Source organism: Sphaerodactylus townsendi, linkage group LG01, assembly GCF_021028975.2.
Source record: "Sphaerodactylus townsendi isolate TG3544 linkage group LG01, MPM_Stown_v2.3, whole genome shotgun sequence".
Classification (NCBI taxonomy): domain Eukaryota; kingdom Metazoa; phylum Chordata; class Lepidosauria; order Squamata; family Sphaerodactylidae; genus Sphaerodactylus; species Sphaerodactylus townsendi.
Window position 1 is genome coordinate 72,682,788 of NC_059425.1, and position 21,632 is coordinate 72,704,419.

At 43.6% G+C, this 21,632-nt stretch overlaps 1 protein-coding gene across 6 annotated transcripts in view; it reads left to right on the forward strand.

The window, feature by feature from the left end:
• Nucleotides 1-21,632, forward strand: part of MDGA1 (MAM domain containing glycosylphosphatidylinositol anchor 1) — a 380,713-nt gene that overhangs the window by 289,169 nt on the left and 69,912 nt on the right. For all 6 annotated transcript variants that reach the window (XR_007246342.1, XR_007246345.1, XM_048518953.1 and 3 more), the window contains exons 11-13: nt 6,979-7,156; nt 8,878-8,901; nt 18,715-18,867. Coding sequence is in view for 4 of the 6 variants with exons in the window: in XM_048518953.1 (XP_048374910.1) it covers nt 6,979-7,156; nt 8,878-8,901; nt 18,715-18,867 (355 nt within the window). In the remaining 2 variants the exon portion in view is untranslated. The remainder of the gene's footprint in view (nt 1-6,978; nt 7,157-8,877; nt 8,902-18,714; nt 18,868-21,632) is intronic.

A 21,632-nucleotide genomic window follows, 5' to 3' on the forward strand; every position in this document is an offset into this window, starting at 1 on the left:
AAACAGACCCTCAGGGTTATGCAGAGTGATCCATAATCTCCCTAAACAAAGAAAGTTGCTTCCTGGGAAGTACAAGGGGTAGATATCAACCTTAATGGATGGGTCATTAGCCTTATGGGTTGAGACATCAGCCTGATGTTTCCAGGCTCAGGAGTGTCTCTAAGGGGGAAGCAAGCTGATGAAGCAAGCAGCTATGGAATAATGACAATGCAAAATAAGCTGGTCATTAATGGTATTAGTCAGAGGTAGAAACATTAGTTAGTACAACACTGGGCAGGGAATCACATTAATACATCCTTTGTCTTCTCTGGGGTGTATGGTCCAGGGCTGGGGAGGGGACCTCTCTCCAGGGTAAGGTCGTTATCAGGGTAAGGTCGTTCCTGACTTAATCCGGTCAGGAAGGGTTTGAGATGGAATTATGCAAGTTGTTGTGGAGGGAGACAAATCCAGACAAAGTTCTTTCTCCTTGTAGGTACATTGAGCCAATGCTTAAAACAGGTTCCCTCATTTGTCACTGTGCTGCTAGGCACCCTAAGGGTGGTAGAGATGCCACTGTATTCCAAAACAGGATCCCTTTGGTTCACCATAGGTCAGTCTAGCAACAAGACGACCACCATAACTACCATCACCCCCTTTGCCAGCATTTACCTTGTTGGTTTCAAATGTAATTTCCCTCCACTCTGCCAAAATAAAGAAAACCCCAGCTGGTTTTAATCACTGACATCTCTGTCTTGCTGATCACCTGATCACCAGATCACCACTGGCTATTATTGTGAAAGGGTGTTCCCACCACCAAGACCTGGAACTCACAGCCCTTTTAATATCATGGTACACACAGCTTTGGCAGGACTTCCTGGAAAGGAGTGGGAAAAGCTGAGAGTTGAAGAACTGCTCATAAGGGGAAGAGGTTCTGCATGAATGGAAGAGCAAAGTACCCCCTTGCAAAGATCAAGGCTCTTTCCCTTCACTCCAAATCCTTCCATCATCCAGGCCACCTTCCCTGTCAAAGCAATTTGGCTTCAATGGCACAGCATGCCCCAATAGAAGCCGGGAAAGACAAGGCCTTCGCATAGACCACCTACCTGACTAAGCCTTCCCATTGTGTGTGTATGTAGGGTAAGGGCGGGGAACAGAATATCAGTGAGATCTGAGTCTTTAAGGCTATTGATGGGCGGAGTTAAGAGAAGCAGCAAAAGGACAATTTCTGTCCGTCTGTGGTGCAAGTGATGGTCTGCCTCCTCGTTTGTAAACAGAGAAACATGAGGAGAGCCATCTGCAAGCCCAGTGCAGAGAGAACGACCTCGAGGTAAGCATTCCTGCATAATCAACCACGGTTTCCTTGCAAGTGCTTTTGCTGATTTGCATTTAAGGAAAGGTGGTCAGAAATTCCCCTGAGCCCTCCCTCCAAAGTCTCAACACCTTATGCTGTGCTGTTTAGTCACTGCATACATTTCTGATTTTCTGAGGACTCTCCCAGTAGCCTCACACTCCTTAGCTGCTTCATGAAATATGGCCAAAGATGCTTCCAGGTGCTCATACTAATAAGTTTTTTTTTGGGGGGGGGGGAACAGCCAATGAGCCTCAGAAGCTCGCATCTACTCTTTTTTCCAACATCACCTACCTAGCTAATATATGTCCTGTTAAGTTCAAAAGACAATTCTGTCTGGATGGGTATTTCTCCCTTTCCCATATCCAGCACCTTTAGTAATTGCCAAATCCCTCAAAATGGCTCACTTTAAAGCTAATTTTCCCATTGGTTGATCCTGCAAATGTCACTAAATCAAATGCTCACACACTGGTTCGACAAGCAACCCAAATCAAAATTCCATTCCCAAAAGACTGGCAATATTGTTGTGGTTGCCTAGCAACCCCTCCATGGCTGTTGCAGCGGAGGTTCATTTCTTAAATCTACATGTGCTGCTTCTATTATGTGGGGTGCAACCCAATATATTTTTTTCAGATTTTCTCAAATCTGGAGCTTTTCTCAGGTTGTGGTAATGGGGGTAGCATTGCCAGCTCCATTTTGGGAAATATCTGGAGATCTGGGGAACGGAGCCTGTGAGAGAGTTTTTGGAGGGAAGGGACTTCAGTGGGGTATAATGCCATTGAATTTACCTTCCACAGTAGCCATTGTCTCCAGGTAAACTGATCTCTTTCACCTGGAGATCAGTTGTAATAGTGGGAGATCTCAGCCACCACCTGGAAGTTGGCAAACCTAGTTGGAGGGTGTGAAGACAAAATTCCCAGGGCTCAAATCAGGCTCTGGAATCAGCATTATGCTAGATTCAAAATGCTTCTGGATTTCTTCTACTTCTAATCCAGTTTGTCCTGCAGCAATTGCGGCACAGGAAAAGCAGAGCACTGTAAAGCTCTGCTTTCTGCTGTTGGTGTCTTTCTACAAAGATTATTACCAGGAAGCAATTATTTACATATCCTTCCTAAATCAATCAACCAAGGCTATTTTTTTACTTTTGAAATGCCCCGTGGCATATCCGGGGAGCGTACCTGCTGCGGGGCTTCTTACCCTGCTTGTAACTCCCCACGGCTTCCGGCTTTTTTCTTCGCCCAAGTCAGGACCGGTGCTGGAAGCCCCATCTGCTTCCCCATGAGTCCGGAGCTTTCCCATAAGCATCACCAGCTCTTCCATAGTCTCTTCCATGCATATGTGGGCAGCCTTCATTTCCTGCGTTCGGATTGGCTGAATCTTGCCCCATTTCCCTCCACTTACTTTCAGTACTTTAAAATTTTTAAAACAGCACACAGGCAAGCACTGAGAATCGGTGTCCCCACCCCCCACCCCCATCTAAAATCCTTGCTGGTACGAGAATGTCGCTGGCTTCCCCCCCTTTAAACTCCACGCATGTGTGAGAGAATCACCATTTCCCGCCCTGCAAACTCCTTGCGTGTGGGCAGGTATTCTCTTCTTCAGTGGTGTGGGCATGCTGTTTTTCTGTCCAAGGTTTCTCCCTCCATTTTTTCCTACTGCAGGTGGGGGGGCACCAAATCTCAGCGCCTGTCCATTGGTGGGGCAAGCCAGAGTGGCAAAGTGGGAAAAATGCTCCCTTCCCCCCTTAATACATTGTAATGGAATGTTAATTTGTTTTAGTAGTTACACAAGTTGAACAAAGTTAGACCCTCCTCCATGTTAATTAGATATAATTCTGTTTTAAACATTGTTGGACACTGAGTTGTTGTATTGGTGGGACGTCTAAGATCTCTTTGTAAATCTCGTTGCTACTGTAGACATTAAACTTTATGCTATATGACATAATATTTTGCAAAGTATGTCAGTAAAATTATTCCCAGCGATCTCAGTACTTCTCATCTAGCATTACTGCATAACCCAATTTGCCATTGCTTTTGTGCTTGTTAACGATACAAGTATAAACTTAAATGGATGGGTGCATGGCAGGAGCGCAGGGTGCATGCATGCCCCGGGCACAGTTCTCCCTCACTCTGCCTCGGGAAGTATGTCTTATATTTGGTGCACATATATATGTATCTTGATGTATAAATTTACAAAAGAAGACACATGGTTTACATCAGGGTCATATGGGGGCTGGTGGTATCTGTCTGGAGACCATAGTGGTGCTCAGCATCGTGTTTCTTGGAGCTATATGTATGCAGTAGGCCATTGGCAAATGAGAGAAGTGGTGTTTGGCGGGTCTTCCTCTTATTATTTGAAATGGAAGAATGTGAAGGCAAAGAGATGAGACTGAGAGACGTGCTGTGCTTCTCCTCTGGCCCTGCTGGCAGCTTACTGCAGTGATGAATGAGCTCATTGCTGGGTCCTGCACAAGCTCCTCTACTGAGGATTCAGAATCTCTAATAAGGCAGCCTGCCTTTTCCCCAGCCTTGGTGGCTGTGTATGTTTTATTAACTGTACCAGAGTAATATTGGGCCAGTGTGATCAGGAAGAGGGAAGACATTTAAATCGAGGCAAAGCAGCTCAAAATGCATAACGAGGGGCCAGGATAAGAAATGGTGTCACTGTGGGCTGTACAAAGAAAATAGAGATATTCATTGCTGATGCTCCTCTACAAAGCTCACCCCACCAATCACAGGTGAGAAAGGTATGTAGGAATCCTAGAGCTAGAGCCCAACTTCAACCTTAATGTATCATCCAGTGGGCCACTGCTGGCAGACACATCTGGAATTCTAGTGGGGTCAAGGAGCACCCTAAACACAATCCGAGATCAAACCCCTATCTGTGTTCCTTCTACTTGTTATTGAACAGATCTTCCAACTTCCTATCAATGGTTGATTCTCATAGTAATATGTGGCTTTTGACTCCAGCTTAAGGTATGGTAAACTTATCCTGGGCAAATTTTGTTAGAACAGGGCTTGGCGAGCTCTGCTCAGTACATAGCCATGCCAAAATGGATGTACAATGTTTGCCCAGAGCAAATGGACTCCAGTTATAGAATGACATTGTTACCTTGTTGATGGCTACCATTCTTTCTAGTCAAAACAGATGGAATCTTCCTTATTAGTTGACTTTTATTTTCTTCTAGATAAAGAAGTGCTGGGCATATACACCATCATAGAATGTATTATAGCTGGTACTAGAGGTCTAAGATCTCTTTTTTTCCCCCATGCCTCCTCTAAGGGCCCAAACATGGAAGGGAAGCTTTATGCCAAAGTTTGGGGTGGGGAAATGAAAATTGTAAGCCCATTGCCATGATATCATTATTTGAAAAAATAAAATAAATCTTATATAATGTGTGATGGAGAGTATATTTATTTTACTGGTTTTGTGTACTACTGTTGTGCTATTGCATTCAAAGCAGTTTTCAATTCAGAACTAGCGCCTAAAATATAATACACATGATTCAAAAAGGGAAAGGGATTAAGAAGGGAAGAGGAAAGAAAGCCAACTCAGATACCAACTCTTAGAGCAGTGGTTCTCAAGCTTCCTAATGCCGAGACCCTTTAATACAGTTCCTCATGTTGTGGTGACCCTCAACCCTAACATTTATCCATTTTATAGATGGAGAACACTGATGCAGAGAGTCTTAGGCGACCCCTGTGAAATGGTCTTTGGACTCCCAAAGGGGTCCCGACCCCCAGGTTGAGAACCACTGGATTAGAGATATGGGAGAGCATGACTGGGAGGAGGATGTGTTACACATTTATGCTGGTGACATAGCACCAAGGGGGTGGGGGCACGCACAATGCACCAGGTGCGCGCCCCTGCAAGGGCATGGCGAGGGCATGATGGAGGCATGGCGGGGGCATCTTGTTGATTTTAAATAATGTTCATTATGCAACAACAAAAATGCAGATTAGAAATTATTAAGGGGAAGGGGCAGGATAAACAAAATTCTATACTGGTTCTGGTGGGTTTTCCAGGCTTTGTAGCCGTGGTCTGGTGGATTTTGTTCCTAACATTTCACCTGCATATGTGGCTGCCATCTTCACCTGAAATACAATGCACCCCACCCACAATACAATGCACTCAACCACACCTTTGCATAGCAAGTTCCACCCAAACACTTAATGATTGGTTCCCCACCCTGGGACATGGACAATATACCCCACTAAACTTTCCCTTCTCACTTAGACACAGTGAGAAACAAACTTTTCTCTGTGATACACCTCTGAAGATGCCAGCCACAGATGCAGGCGAAACGTTAGGAACAAAATCCACCAGACCATGTCCACACAGCCCGAAAAACCCACCAGAACCAGTTGAATCTGGCCATGAAAGCCTTCGACAAAATTCTATACCTTCATCATGATTTTCTCGAAAAGGTTTTCTTGAATTAAAAGTATCCCCATGTTTAGCATTCACCTTCTCTTGTCTACAAAAAGACACCATCAGGACATGACAAAAAAAAAAGCTGCTTGAAAGAGATAGTCTAGGCAGGAGGAGACATTTTGAAAGGCTGTTTCAAGCAACAGTGATTGGGGTTTACTAGTCTTTTTCTTAGCTGGAATTATTTTGATTTAATTGGCTTTCTTCCATTTTCTATCCCACATTAACAATGCTCACAGTAATACAGGAGAGCTGTGAAGTATGTCTTATGTCATGTTGGAAAGTGCACTAGGCACTGGATAATATGTAAAAGCCAGATGGCTTTCAAGGATGGATACATTAATGCCAATGAGTCATATTAATAGTTCATACATGCATTTTGCTACTTCACGGACTTGTGAACGGCACTTTTAAAAAATCAAGGCTGCAGGATTAGCGGAAAGCCATTTCTCTCTATACAAGTTATTCATACAGTGCATTTGCACGTATGACCTGCCAAAGGAGCCACCAGTGTTATAGGAAATATTCTGGAATGAATATTTTGAGAGTTGGCCCTGAGGCAGCTGAATGCACCAACCTTGGAATAGCAGTCCCCAATCTGTGCACTTCTGTTCAATATTTCAAATAACTTTATTTCCCAGTGACCAGATTTCATCTTGATTTTGCCATCAAACCTTACATTGTTTCCAGAAAACTGGTATGCCCTAGATGCCAATGTATATGAAGGGGGGGGGGTATGTTAGAAGGTGGATATATGCCCGCTTGATGAAGGTCATGAGAAACCTTGGCCGTTTCCGCCCGGCCCATAAACGACGGCCTGGGGGCGGTAAAAATGCCGCCCCCAGGCCGCCGTTCGCACAGGCGCCGCTGCTGCAACGCCCCCACTCTTGGCGGCGTGGGGGCGCAAGGAGGCCGTGCGGAAACGGCCCTTTAGAGAAACAGAATGTCAGGACTGCAAGGGTTTGTCATTTGAATCAGCATCCACTGTTTGTATATGCAGATGGGGCATGGGTGATTAAAAATGAATCCTGGCAAGATACTAGAAACAAGATTATTATCTTTAAGTCAGTCCTGTTGAAACTGCCTATGTCCTAGATTTCAGTCATACGCTCTGAGTAGTTCCCTGGGCATTGCTATTAAGAGAAAGTCTGTAAGAGTTACTCAGTCCAGAGGTTTCAGAGCCATGTACTTTGACCAAGCCCTGATCTCTGTCTCTGCAGCTGAATCACAGGTTCTTGCCTCCCAAATATATTCCTGTGAAGAAGATGGAGAAGGGCATGCTGCTAGAACACATCCTGACTGACCTGAAGGTGCCCCATAGTTATGAGGTTCGCTTGACACCTTTGACCCGCTTTGGGGCCGGAGACATGGCTGCTCGTACTATTCGCTACTTAGAACGTAAGTGTGTCTTTCTCTACATTGTTCAGAAAAAGACCAGGGATCTTTTTGTGCCCCAAAAGGCATGAATAAATTCACCTGAGAGGGAGGAAATCTGTTCAAAATAATTCTAAAATATATTCCAGAACAACTCAGAAATGTTTGTGGGGTTTTATTACTTTTGCACCCTATTTTTCTTTCAAAGAATTCAGAGAAGCATAAGTGTAGCGCCTGGGCTATTTCTCACCGGGGCAAAGCACAGAGCCAGACCTCTATAGCAGTGATGGCGAACCTTTTTGAGACCGAGTGCCCAAATTGCAACCCAAACCCCACTTATTTATCGCAAAGTGCCAACCAGGCACCTGAATGCTGAGGTTTTAGTTTAGAAAAAAAACAGTTGGCTCCCTCTTCCTCTGCCCCACCCGCTTGAGTAGGGGCCAGCCTGCTCTAGCCTCCAGCAAGTCCCGCATGCACCACTCTGTGCCTTTCTAGCATCTCTGCCTCCTCTGCACCTCCCCTCGGGCAGCAGCCACCCAGGGCACAGGCACCCAGCCCGCCAGCCAAGTCCTCCCTTCTCAGCATGGTGCACGCACATCGTGCTCAGTGGCCCAGGCCAGCCTAGGTGGGTGTGGGGGTGATTTTCCATCCCCCACATGACGAACTCTGTGTGCGCGTGACAACAGAGAGGGCTCTTAGTGCCATCTTTGGCACCCGTGCCATAGGTTCGCCATCCCTGCTCTACAGCAACAGCAATAGAACTATAGCAGATGCTGTCGGATTTACTCCCAGCCAGTAACACTTTGGTCTTTGTAGCCACAAATCTTTTTTAGTGGAAGGAAATATACAATAGACAGGACATCATGTATCAATGAACCTGTGTAAGTATAGCCACTAGCTGTTTTAACCTAGGATCAAAGGACTCCAGATCTGATAGTCTCTAAGCCATGACTTACACAGTCCCATGCACTTCTGTGTATGAACTTGAATCCTATGCCTTCGTTGTATGCACATTTCTCTTTGTCTGCAGCAGAAGTGGTCCTCCACTGAAGACTGCATTCCTAAAAGCACCTGTTTGTCCAAGGCTCCATGAAAAACATTGGTCCTGTGGAAGGAGAAATGCCTAGCAGGAGAGAGTGTGCCCTCCACAGCAAAGGGCAGCCTCTAGCATGGCAAAGAGAAGCACAGGTGGAACAAATGCATAGGGTCCATGAATTCTTGACTTCACATCACTCAGATCCTATTTCAGATCCCCGGGATTTTGATTAACATGAGTTTTCACTGCCTGAAAGCGAAATATAAAGAAGACTATATTTTGCATTTTTGATGGGTTCATAAAAAGTAGCATCTTCTCTTTGGCATGCCCTACCTCCATGTCCTCTCCTCAAATCACATTTTACAGGAAATTCAATTTTATTAAAATGTCATCAATCTCTCTTGGTTTCCCTATTCCAACAGTTGGTATCTTCTCTCAGTTCCCATTAGGCTTAATTACTGAATAAAGCAAGTTTATAAAAACTAACTCTTTTTTTCCCCTCAGAACTTTTATGGCCAAAAGATTATTTCTGTGTGCCCCATTTAAGAAATTATATGCTGAATCCTAAATTCTGACCCAGGTATCAGCCACATGGCTTTAATTAAGCATATTAGTAAAATTTGGGACATTTCTCCTGTTGTGTCATTGAATTTGTTAATATGGGTTTAATAATATTCTAAAATCTCTGTTTTTTTCATTCCTTTCCCAGCACTCAGCTCCCCCAACCCAATAGGTAAGTATTGAGACTCAATTCTTCATTTTTTTAAAAAAAATCTAAAATCATACAGTGTCTTGTAGTCACACGTCATATATTAACAATTAAAGACATGTTTTAAAAACACTCTGAAAATGCATGAAATGTACTGCTAAAATAACTATAAAAACACCCTGCATACATAAACCCTTATATCCTTAACTATTTTTTAATGGACCTTGCATTTTTTACAAAAGACATTTCAGAACTGGAGCAGAATTTTGGAAGAAGAGAATTTTAAAGTGGGTAAAATCACTGAGATTGCCTCTAGACATACCTGATGCATGGTGTAAACAAAGCTAGGAATCTGCTCATTTCAGAAATCACAGTGGGGCACAGGAGTGGAGGTGGTCTTTATTGTATATAGTGCATAAGTTGTGAAAGCTCAGAGGTCAGATTTAGTGCTTTGAACAGTGTCCCAAAGACCATACTAAGTCAATGAAGACAATCCAGGAACACTGCTATGGTGTCTTTAGTGACCCATCTGATTTAGGAGCTATGCCAGTGCATTACATGACCTATGATTACTTTGTTAATCTAAGAAGAGGAGAATATGCAAACTATTTTGTCTTACTTTGAACCAAGGCTCCAACACAGATGTCAGATGTGAATTCTGTTCCCTGGATATCCTGCCTTCCATATGGAATTTAGGGCAAGGATCACATGAAATCTGTTTCAAAAAAACTGCCTTGGCAAATGGATTTCCCATATCTCCAAGCATTACCTTGGCTTGTCTGCTTGCGATAGGAGGCTGGCTGATGATGAGAGTGTCTCCTGGCCATATGCAGGGCAACTTTCTCTCACCTCTAAGGCAGATTCCGCATGGGCCAAAAACCGCAGTTTGAAAACAGTATAAACACTTTTACACCATTTAAACCCTTTTAAACCATTTTACACTGTTTTCACACCACTGTTTTTGGCCCATGCAGAATCCGCCTGCCACTGCCAGACCACACAGATCTGAAAACAGGGAGGATGAAGCCTTCACGTCAGGAGATAACAATTTCCTAGCAAGTTGAATCCTCTTCTCTCTCTTTTGCATCAAGGCTGCCATCTTTAGTACACTTATTTACAAAGCCCCACAGATTATAGTGCTTACCTTTGAGTAAACGTGGGGCTTATCTTTGAGTAAATATGGATAGGATTGGGCTGTAAAATGCAGAGAGGTAAGGGTCAATACCATAACGCCCATGCTAGCGTAATCTTTTCCCCATCACTCCTGTCAGAGTTAGGAGAGGTCCTACACACACCCTCTGTCTAAAATCTAAATCTGAAATCCTTGCGTGTGCAAGAGAATTGCCACCCTCCTGTTCGCAGTGCCTGCACACGCTGCTTTTCTGTCTAAAAACCAAGATTTCTCCTTCCATGTTTTTTTTTCCACTGCAAGAGGGGGACGGTGCCGATTCTCAGTGCCTGTCCATTGGTGGGGCAGGTCAGACAGGCAAGGCAGGAAAAATGGCCCCGGTTCTTCTGCTGAGGGGTATAGCATGGCAGTGGAAGCCACCGGAGCAACAAAGGGGCATTTCAAAAGAACCTCAACCTTTGCAGTTCTGGAAATTCACGGAGCAAAGGCAATGCCGTGGGGCGGCACCAGGGCAACAATGTGGCAGACATGCTGCAGCAATGGGAGCCCTGAAGAACTCCCGGCTGCCCCAGACTATTCTTCATGCTAACAATGGGGCATTTTACTGTGAAAAATTGGCCTAGAACTCAGTACCCAGAATTCATCTCCAGATACTTGTATTAAGAATAGTGCCACCCTCCAGCCATGCAGAGTAACCTGACTGAAATCACTGCACAAGTTATTTATTTAGGATATTTTAGCATTCACAATAAGCCATTAAAAACAAGTGATTGAACATAAGCAGCATAAAGACTATCCATAAACAAAAGCTGACAATTAAAAAAAACTGATCAGATAAACCCTGGGTAAAATATCTGGATGAAAAGCTGTGTTTTGTCCTGGCATCTAAAAGAAAGAAAATTGGGTATCAGGCATTCCAAAGGTGAAGTGCCCCACTTGCCTCACCTGTGAAGGTGGGAGCACAGAGATCAGGACTTGAGAATCAGGTCTTAACAAACAAGCTATATAGTATAAGAGTGGGTAACCCAATCCAGAAACCCCTACCAGTTGGGGACAGCACTGCTGCCAGGCAGCCACACCATCTCCAGAGGACTTTCAAGCGGCATGGGGAAGCAGCAAAAAAAAAAATCCTGACTGCCAGAAAACCTTTCATAGGGCTTAATGGAGTTATGCCACCGTTTTGGGTGGCATTCAATCATAAGCCCTGGCCACTACGTTCTGAGCCCTAAAGCCAGGTGGAAACCTACTAAAGTTGGCTCCACCCCCAGGAATGCCCCAGGCCAACACCACCAAATGCCAGCATCCAATTGGATGCCAGCATTGGTCTGCAGCAGCATCCACTTCTGGGTTGCACCACCGCAGAACTGTGAGGTGCCTGGTCACTGGTGCCTTTGCCCTCTCCACCAGCAGGGGTGTCTCTTACACTGGCAAAGGGGGAAAACACACTGACACAGCCTCACTCTGCATCCGTCCGGTGATTTTTCCCTCCCCCCTCCCCCCCATATTGGACTGTTAGATGTAGATCTAATTTCTGTGCAGTCTTCTTTGAAGGATGATGCTGTATTATTGAAATTAAGCTTAGAACTTAATTACAAACATTCAAATTGCTTTGCTGAATAAGATAAACATTTGCACAGTCTAGCAAGTGGGTTCAGCAGTGTTGGCATGGAAACCTAATAAGCAAAAAATGGAAGGGATGGCCATTCAGTGGTTTGTCCTGTATTTTGCCTCTTAACCTGAAGGCTCCAGTTGAAATGAGACATGACAGCATCCTTGTGGCCACAATGAGAATCCCGCCACCACTTAAAATTCATAGGGACCATATAACTGCAAGTTTTTTTTCCCACCTACACCCCCAACTCAAACTGCTGACCTATAAAGCTCTATATGACCTGGGACAAACATACCTTAATGATTACATTTTCCCATGTGAACTTACCTGCTGATTCCAGTTATCTTCTGCAGCCCTGCTTTGGTTACCCCCACCAATTGAGACTAGACAATGGTAACCCAAGAAAGAGCGTTCTCTGTCATGGCATCCAAACTTTGGAGCTCCTTCCCAAGATATACTTGTCTGTGTCCCTCAACTAGTGTCTTTCACCAGCAACTGAAGACTTTTTTGTTTCATCTGGCATACCTCCAATAATGATTGGCTCTCCTAACGTTGTTTATTAGTTTTTAATTGAATTTTGTATTTTTAATTGTTATAAATGTTTTAATGCTTGTGTACCTTTTTATAATTTATTTGTTAAATATGTGTAGTATAAACTCAAAACATAACAAAACAGTGTTACATAGTTGACATACAGTACATAAGTTCAAAATTAACAATAACAACTACATTTAACAATAAAGTAAAATAAAAACTAACCTTTCAAAAACATACAAATCTACTTCTAACGTGCTAACATGCAACATCAAATCTACTAAGACTTAAATACATACATGACGTGAGAAAACAAAAACAAAAAACAAGGCCTAAAACACAGAATCCATCTTATCTATCTTTCGAATAACTACATATTGCTCATCTTAATAAAACTTATACATATGCATTGAAAGTGACTTCCCTCTATGCTTGTGTACCTTGATCAGGTAGAAAGTCAGCATAAAAATGTTTTAAATAAATTAATAGAAGTCCTGAATTTCTGCCTGGCTAGTGTGCTTAACTAACTCAAAGTGAAATAAATGTAAACTAAACTCTGGAAAGACAGGAAAATTCTGGTTGGGAAGGCAGAGACTTTGATCCAACATTACTGCTAGAGAAGCAAGTTAATGCAGCTGCAAAAAAAAAAGCTTGCTTTGAATTCAGTCTAGCCCAGAAGATAGCCCCCTACCTAGACTCTGATTGATCTGGCTGCCTGGATCCATACCACAGTAACATCAAGACCAAAGTACTGTAATGTACTTAACTCAAAGAATGAAGTAGCTCAGCTATTAGTGGGAGCTAGAAGGAGCATGGGTATCACTCTATTGGCTCCATCAGTTACTAGGCTCAATTTAGCAGCAGCAGCAGCAGCAGCAGCAGCAGCAGCAGCAGAAGAAGAAGAAGAAGAAGAAGAAGAAGAAGAAGAAGAAGAAGAAGAAGAAGAAGAAGAAGAAGAAGAAGAAGAAGAAGAGTTGGATTTATATCCCCCTTTCTCTCCTGCGAAGAGACTCAAAGGGGCTGACAAACTCCTTTCCCTTCCCCCCTCACAACAAACACCCTGTGAGGTAGGTGGGACTGAGAGAACTCAGAAGAGCTGTGACTAGCCCAAGGTTACCCAGCTGATGTGTGTTGGAGTGCACAGGCTAATCTGAATTCCCCAGATAAGCCTCCACAGCTCAAGCGGCAGAGCGGGGAATCAAACCCAGTTCCTCCAGATTAGAGTACACTTGCTCTTAACCACTATGCCACTGCTGCTCACAAGGTATTGACTATCATATACAAAGTCCTCCATGGCCTCAGTCTCATCTATAGAACTCCCTCTCCCCATATGCTCTGCTACAACAGCTTCACTCATGAGTGAGGCCTTCTGCAGGTTCAAACCTGCAAATAGGCAAATCAACAACTGCCCATAAGCGTGTCATTTCCATTGTGGGCCCCACCTTGAGGAATAGCCTGCCTGATGAGGTTAGGAAGACTCCCACTATGCAAAACTGAATAATTCAAAAGGGCTTTTCTACGCAGGTAATGGGGTTATACTGTACAGAGTGGTTTAGAAACCTAAGCAAACATTTAGGGACTGTGGTCTAAACAGCTATGTATAGGTTGTGCTCCTGTTGCTGTTAGTAGGATCCTACTATGTAATTTCTGCATTATTTAACATGTTATCATAATATGCTTTGCTGCAGTTCTGCTGTCAGGTTTCTGGTTAGTTTCTACAGTACAAATCCACCAGGCACTGCTTTTCCCATCTTGGGGAAAAGTTATAGATATCTGTTCCTACCAACCATTGCAGCATAGGACCTCCAAGCCTGGGGGGATATGATACTCAAATCCCGCTGCCATAAACTAACTACTTTGTGAAGGCAGCTATATGTCAGTCTCATTGGCTGTCCTGATGATAGGAAAAAAAGCCACATTGGAATTGTTTAAAAAGCAAAATGTAACATGATGGACTGACTGCAACTAGCTTTATGGTTGAGCTGTGTAATTCAGCGAGAATGACCTCCTTTAGCGCTCAGTAGCATGAAACCCTCTGCATTTATTTCTCCCTTTTATCTTGAGTTCCACAACTGCTCTTGGAGGTGAATGGAGGAAGCTGAGTTATAAGGGTAAAGGAACCCTCATACTTGATTGCCCAAATAAACCCCACCTGTGAACATCCCACACTCTGGAATGAAAGGCCAAGATTGGATGATTAATGCCAGTGGCAGCCTGATACAGGGGCACATAATGGGGATTAATTTACTGGCTCAGAGAATCATTTAATACAATTATTTCTTCATTCATTTTCTCTTTGGTTGTTAAGATATTAATGCTTAATGGTATCAGGGTGTGAATGCATGTGGAGTGAGTAGACAGCTAGGGACTGTATCTGTGCCAGTAAGACTGGCAGGTGTGGGAGTTCTTACTTTTCAGGCACACTAAGGTTATACAGCAACAGCTTTGACCATAATAAACAACATCCAATTTTGCAAAATCAGATCACTCAAATTCTTGTTTAACAGTGTGTGGTCATTAAAGTCCCCTACCTTTTTTATATAAATCATTTTTATTTAGAGTGCCAACACTAGCAACCTGATCACATTCTGGTTCTGTTGATTATGTTCTGCATGAAATTTCCCTTTCTATTACATATTTTAACTTTTCATTTATGGTTCCTATATGATGTTAACTAGATGCCATGCTTTAGCTAAGGAAGAAAAGGGAAAGAGATGCTTGTGTAGCATGCTACTGTCCAGTCTAGCTAATTCAGAACAACCTGTTGTAAAGCAAAATCCTGATTATGTAAAGCAAATTCCTCCCTGAGGGTCTCGCTAAATGAAACACTGGGTGATCTGTAATATAATCTCCTGTAGGTGGTACAAATGCCGTAAATGGGTGGAGGGGATTGTACTGAAAGAAGACATGTTTAAGCCTTTCTCTGATTATGCTTTCCCTGTCTAAATCATCCCTAGCTCACGTTGCTGTTTGCACCGATAGGGAAAAGTGCAGGCAGCTGTAGCATGCTTGTTAATTTTCTCCACCCAGGGAATTGATAGCCGCTAGTATCCAGCATGGTTTAGTGGTTAGGAGTGGTGGAATTTGGAGAATCAGGTTTGATTCCTCACACCTACATATGAAGCCCGCTAGGTGACTTTGGGCTAGTCACAGTTTGTTCAGAACTCTCTCAGCCTCACCTGCTTCATAAGGTGTCTGTTGTGGGACAAGGAAGGGAAGGGACTTTGTAAGCCCCTTTGAGACTCTTTACAGTTCTGAAAAGTAGGATATAAATCCTATTCTATTGGTAATGTGAGTGGTATAATCAGGATCAAGAATCAGCTCAGATCAGGATTTAGCACCCCACCCCACCGCCTCACTTCCCTGATCTGGACTTGTCCCCTCCAATGGTTGCTTTGAACTAAGAATAATAGCCCAGAGATCTCCAAGTGCCTCTACTAGTTTGGTGATAGAAGCTTTAATGAAGCTCCTAAGTGAGGTACACAAAATCCTCAACACAGCAATGCCTGTGCACAGCAGTGAACTTCTTCATTGCAATGCAGCCAGTTGTCAGCTTTGATGGTGCTGATCACCAAGGTGGAAGGGCTGCTGGGTCCCTGAATTACAGCCTTCCCCCCACCTCCAACAGATGATGGGTCATGTTCCTGCTGGCCGCACTGGCCATCTGTTCAGAGCAGAGCCTGCTGTACCCAGTCTAATTTTGAGAACTGCACATGCAGCACTGCTTTGCTCTTGCAATTTCCAATCCATGCGAGGTAGGGAGGAATGGACGGTGTTGATGTATGATGTGATCGTGCAGTGCCCAAGATTCTCTAATGATCATATCGCTGGCTGTTTTAATGATGACACATGATTTTGGCCTTGTGTGGGATTGCACTTCTGTAGTATACAGTTTCAACTATAACTTTCATGGTTTTACCGGTACTTGGTTGTAGCAAGTTTTAGCGAGCACCAGATATCTGTATGTTTGATGCAGGTGTGGACTATTTTGTGGTGAATCCTGCCTTAAATGGAAGAGAAAAGCTGGATTTAGATGATTTTTAAATCCATTCTTCCCCTGTGATTGCATGGTTTCTTCAACCTCTGGCTGAAGTTATGAAGTCAGGTGTCAGAATTATTCAGCCTTGCGTACCAGCTCCCACTGCCATTCTCTGCTGCAGATCTGTGTCTCGTGAGAAACACTGCAGGAACTGGAGCACAGCCATCTCATTCACATAACTTCTTGGAAGAGCTGCTAAACAGCTGCCATTGTGCCTCAGTTCCTGCCTCTCAGCTTTGGACAAAAAAGCCCAGTTCAAATACACCCGAAGAATCTGTCATTGCAATTCCCTGCCTCTCACATGTCCTGTGCCCGCCTGCCCCTCTTCTGCAGCTCCAGATGCTGGGCAGTCCCCAGCATTCAGCATTACAAACGGTGGCTAATTTGGATTAGGATGCTAATTAGAAATGAATGGACCGAGCAGAGAGCACTTAGTCAGGGTTAATTAGCAGTTAAGTGGGCAGCCAGGCTCCCTTTGGCTGTGTTCACTCACAGGAGCTCTCCAGCTGAATCTCCACAGGGAACTTCATGCTCCAGCATTCAGCAGAGCTTCAGTAAGGGCAACTCTCCAATCCTGGTCACTGTATTGCAGACAGTTCTTCTGTTAGGCAGAAAGCACCTCTGGGTGGCGGTGGGGATGGACACAGGATTCTGAATAGAAAAAGATAGACACTGGTTTGTTCTTTACAGAACATAATGTGAAATCTGTGCTGTTCCCTTCAATATCAACTGGGCACCAGGATTGCTTCCCCAAGAGCATCAACCTTTGTTTCAGTGATGGATCTGGTCCTTGAATTTGTCCTTGCATCTCTGTCTGTGTAAGTGCTTCACATGCACAGAGACTGATTTGACTCAAGTCAGATGTCTACAATCACTTTGCCTGCCCTTGCAGGTCTTCCTATTGACTTCCTGTTGTACTATGCATCTGTTTCCTTAAATTTAGGACTATTCTTCCCTTTTTCTAGTCTTATACCTCTTGTTTAATCTTCCTTTATTTTTTTCAGCCATTTCCTGAATGACTATTGATTACAGAATGAGTTCACACTTTCTTACTCCTGTTTATAATGTGAAGTGTTCACCTTTCTGGATTGGGGAGAGCTTGAGTCCTCAGATAGGTCTGGTTCAGTTGGCTCCTCTTTTGCTTATGTGCTGTGATCCTTATTTCTTTATTCATAAAGAAGTGAGTGGCAGCCTGTGAAAAATCATGTTTCCAGCATCAACTAAAAGGGGGACTGCAACCAAGAAATCAGAAGGAAATTGAGACTGGAAAGGGCAGACACGAAGGAACTAGAAAAGATTTTTCAGCATAAGGATGTCTCACTGGCAACCAAGATCAAGTTACTTCATCCCCCACTATTCCCTATTACTACACATGGGTGTGAAAGCTGAACAATGAAGAAAGCTGACAGGAAGAAGGTAGATTGCTTTGAAATGGGATGTTGGAAGGGAATACTATGGATACCATGGACCACCAATAAAAATTCACAAGTGGATTCTACATCAAATCAAGCCTGAACTGTCCCAAGAAGCTGAAATGACTAGAACGAGGCTATTATACTTTGGTCACATTATGAGACAATAATGCTAGGAAAAATTGAAGGCAGCAGGAAAAGAGGAAGACCCAGCATGAGATGGATTGACTCTGTAAAGGAAGCCACAGCCCTTAGTTGGCAAGATCTAAGAAAGGCTGTTAACGATAGGACGTTTTGGAGGATATTGGTTCATAGGGTCACCATGAGTCAGAAGAGACTTTAATGGCACTTAACACAGACATAATAGGAAGCTTGAATAACAGGAGAGCCAGGGACTGTGTGTGTCCTTTTGAACTTCCTAAGCCTTCTCACTCCCAAATTGATTTATGATAAAGCACGTGCACATACATATGCTCTCTGCCTTTCCAATGCAACTTTGGCAATTTTTGACTGGGGAGTATTGAAGACTCAAAAACCTAGGGAATGCATGTTCCCATTTAGTCTCCAGCTAATCTATATTGTAGGCTTTCTAAAGACAGTCATGACTTTGCTGCTGCAGAACTGGAGAATGAAAACCATGGACATCCTTGTGGGTTTCTACTCTTCACTTCTTAAAAATATGAATACATAATATGGGTCCATGACTGGCAGCAACTTTGTGTGTGTATAGATTTTAGCAGTTCATGTTGATGGAATGCTATAAAGCTTCTTGTTTGTGGAAATCTACATGTGTACTTTAATTGGTCACATCAGCCATACCATAAGATCACAGTGTGTCAGCACATCTGCACACAGACTGAGAATTCGTCAAGGATATACAGAATTTTCACTCTCTCCCACATTTATTCATTACTTTAAAAAAAATTCCAGTTATTTTTGAAGCTTTCTTCTAGGTTATTTCCTTGTGTTGAAAGCAGCTGTTTGTCTTCTTGAATGAGAATCCCCTCAGTAGTATAAATGTTTCAGAGCAATTATTTTTGCCTGTTGACTACTCCATTAAATAAAGAAGTTTAGCAAACAGCAACTTATCAGCCTCTTTTCTTGTCTCCAGATAACATCTGCCACTTTGAGGATGAGAAGATCTGTGGCTACACACAGGACACAACAGACAACTTTGACTGGATTCGACAGAGCAGTCTTACCTATGATCCCAAACGCACTGCCAACACAGGCCCAACAGTGGATCTCAGTGGCACACAAGAAGGTATGTAGGCCTCAAGCTTTCCATGTTATGAAGGTTTAATCCCCTATACTCTCTTTAGGCTCTCCCAGCAATACTCTTGGAAGAAGACAGAGGGGAAGAAAAGTAAAAAGCGGAGGCCTTGGTTAGAGAACCTGGGAATACATGTTTCTTATGTCACGTTGGTGTAGAACTGCCTGGTTAGGGTGGGGGTGGGGTGGAACTTACTTGTAGCTATCCAGACTTCCCCTGGCAAAATGCTGGCATCACTTCCAGATGCATGGAGAATGTCAGTGCATTGCCTGCCCCCCCCCCCCACACACATGTAATTTCCCTCCCTTTTTCTTCATGCCAGCAAGTTGACTGATGGCAGGAAAGTGTGGGAGAATGGCATCCTTACTTTGGTGTTTTTTAGGTTAGGGTGATGTCCTCGTTGTTGCTGCAGTTGCTGATACAGCACAACAGCAAGGGGGTTTGCACATGGCACCTTTCCCCATGGTTTCCACAGATTCCCTGCCCAATCCCCCAGCAGTAGCCATTTCCCAACCTCCATGCTACTAAGGCTTTTTCTCCAGTTTCCCTGGAGAAAACTGAAGGGCTCTATAGTACTATACCCTGCTGAACTGACTCCCTCTCCTCCTCAAACTCCACTCTCCCCAAACACTGCCCCCAAATCTCCAGGCATTTCCCAAGCTGGAACTGGCAGCCCTGCTGGAGATTTAATTTTTAATGCAAACTGGAAATTCCAAGAATTGGATGCATAGATTGTTGTAATTATATTCAATTGCCAATTTAAAAACAAAAAAGCCCCCAGTGACCAGAGGGGAGAGAACTGGCTGCTGCAGAGGACAGGAGCAGGGGAAATGACTGCCATATGAGTAGAAGTGGGACAGTCTAGACTTCCCCACTTTATGGCAGCTATCCACGCCTTTCTGCAATCTTTCCCATGAAAAGACCCTGTCAAGTTTTTCTGTTCAGGCTTCCCCCTTCAGTTTTTCCCCTCTGATTGGGTTGCATATGTACTAAATTGGTTAACATGGGACCCAGGGGTTAGTGAACGTGAGACCCTGTGAGAATCCTCTTTGAGATATTTTAGATTCAAATAATATTGTTGTGTTGAGGTTTTAAATTATTTATTGCTGTTTTATGTATTGTTGTGATTGTTGGAAACCATCCTGGGCCTTCCAGGGAAGGATGGTGAACAAATCAAACAGATAAATAAATAAATAAATAAATGTTGTGAACAAGAGAAGCAAAAATCTACTTCCCAACAACATCCAAGTTCAGGCAAATAACCCATGTGGAAAATGTCTTACATTCAGCACGCTGTATTGACCTGGGAAGAGGTTCCAGTCAAGGACGTAGGTAATGGGGGGTGTTCCCAGATTTTGCACCAGGCTCTATTTTCCCTAGCTACGCCTCTGCCGGGAGGGGAGGGGAGGGCAGAGCAGAAGGGACTGCCGGCTGGGAGCCCAGCTGGTTGTGACTGGTGGGACAGGGGAGTCTGCTGTCCCTGACCTCAGAGAGCTGCTTTTATAAGCACTGAGGCCAGGGGCAGCACTTGGGGAGGTGTGGCCCCGCTCCCCGAACCCACCCCATAAAAAATCTATAGCTACGTCACTGGTTCCAGTAATAAGCCCTAATCTGATTTGCTCATTTCCTCCCTGTTTGTTTACTTACTGAAGTTTGTTTACTTCAGTTCATCCCAGGTTTTCATCTTCTGCACAGACAAGTCCTTCAGCCTCTCATTTCCATGACTGAAGGTGTATCTGTTGGGTCCAAATACCCTCAAGTTTCATCCTCTGCCCCTTTCTCAGCACCTTTAAATCTCATAAAGAAGACCTTGAAGAAGGCAAGGAACCATTGCATCTTGATTTTGCCAAGCCCTCTCCAAGATTAGTTTAGCTCTCTATATTTCATGTGCCGCCTTGGGACCTGGGGATGAAATAGATTGGCTTTCTGTGTACTCACATCTGCTGTGCATTGGGCATGGGGAACAGGCAGTTAATTTGCATGTTTCTTATTCGTATTAAATACCCAATTAAAACTCCCACAGCTTTGTTTAGGGGAATCAGGAGAGCATTAGTCCTTGTTACTGGCTAATTGCCTGCTGCCAAATGTCCTTGTTCCATTGATGCTCGCTTTGAAGTCACAGAGGAGAAAAGCAAGTGAAAAACCATGTTTCATGTTCTGAAATCGCTGGCCTGAAATCAAAGCCGGAGCTCACTGAAATTTCCAGCCCACTGTGCCAGTATCTGCTGGGATATATTCCATGCAGCTTCTGATTAGATATTATGCTATGGAAAGCAATGTTAAACTTCAGGGCTTCTCAGTCTGCCTCCTTAACCTCCTACTCCAGGTCCAACTTCCTGTTCCGTGTTCTGTCACGAATCTAAGCAGAAGTACAGGAGAATACTTGCCAGTTCTGATTAAAGCCAGTGGAATCTTCTGAAGCCCATAATCAGATCTGGTCTGGTCTCTCAACTAAACATGCCAGATAGGGTAGTCCAGAGATCCAGAATAAAATAGGCTTGGAAAGGGACAAAGAACAAAGGAGTAACAATCTAATATAGCCTCTGACAAATCAGAGATAGTATGTCATTATATACAATATATGGCTGGGCCCAGTTACGTGTAGTACCTGAGAATGGCAAAAATGTCCAACTAAATATTGAAGTGAAGATATAGTTCAACTAGCAGGTTTGTTGGTTACAGTCCAACAGATACATATAAAAAACAAGTAATTCTTAATCTTGATATTATTTGTTGTAATTAAAAAGTGGCAAGAA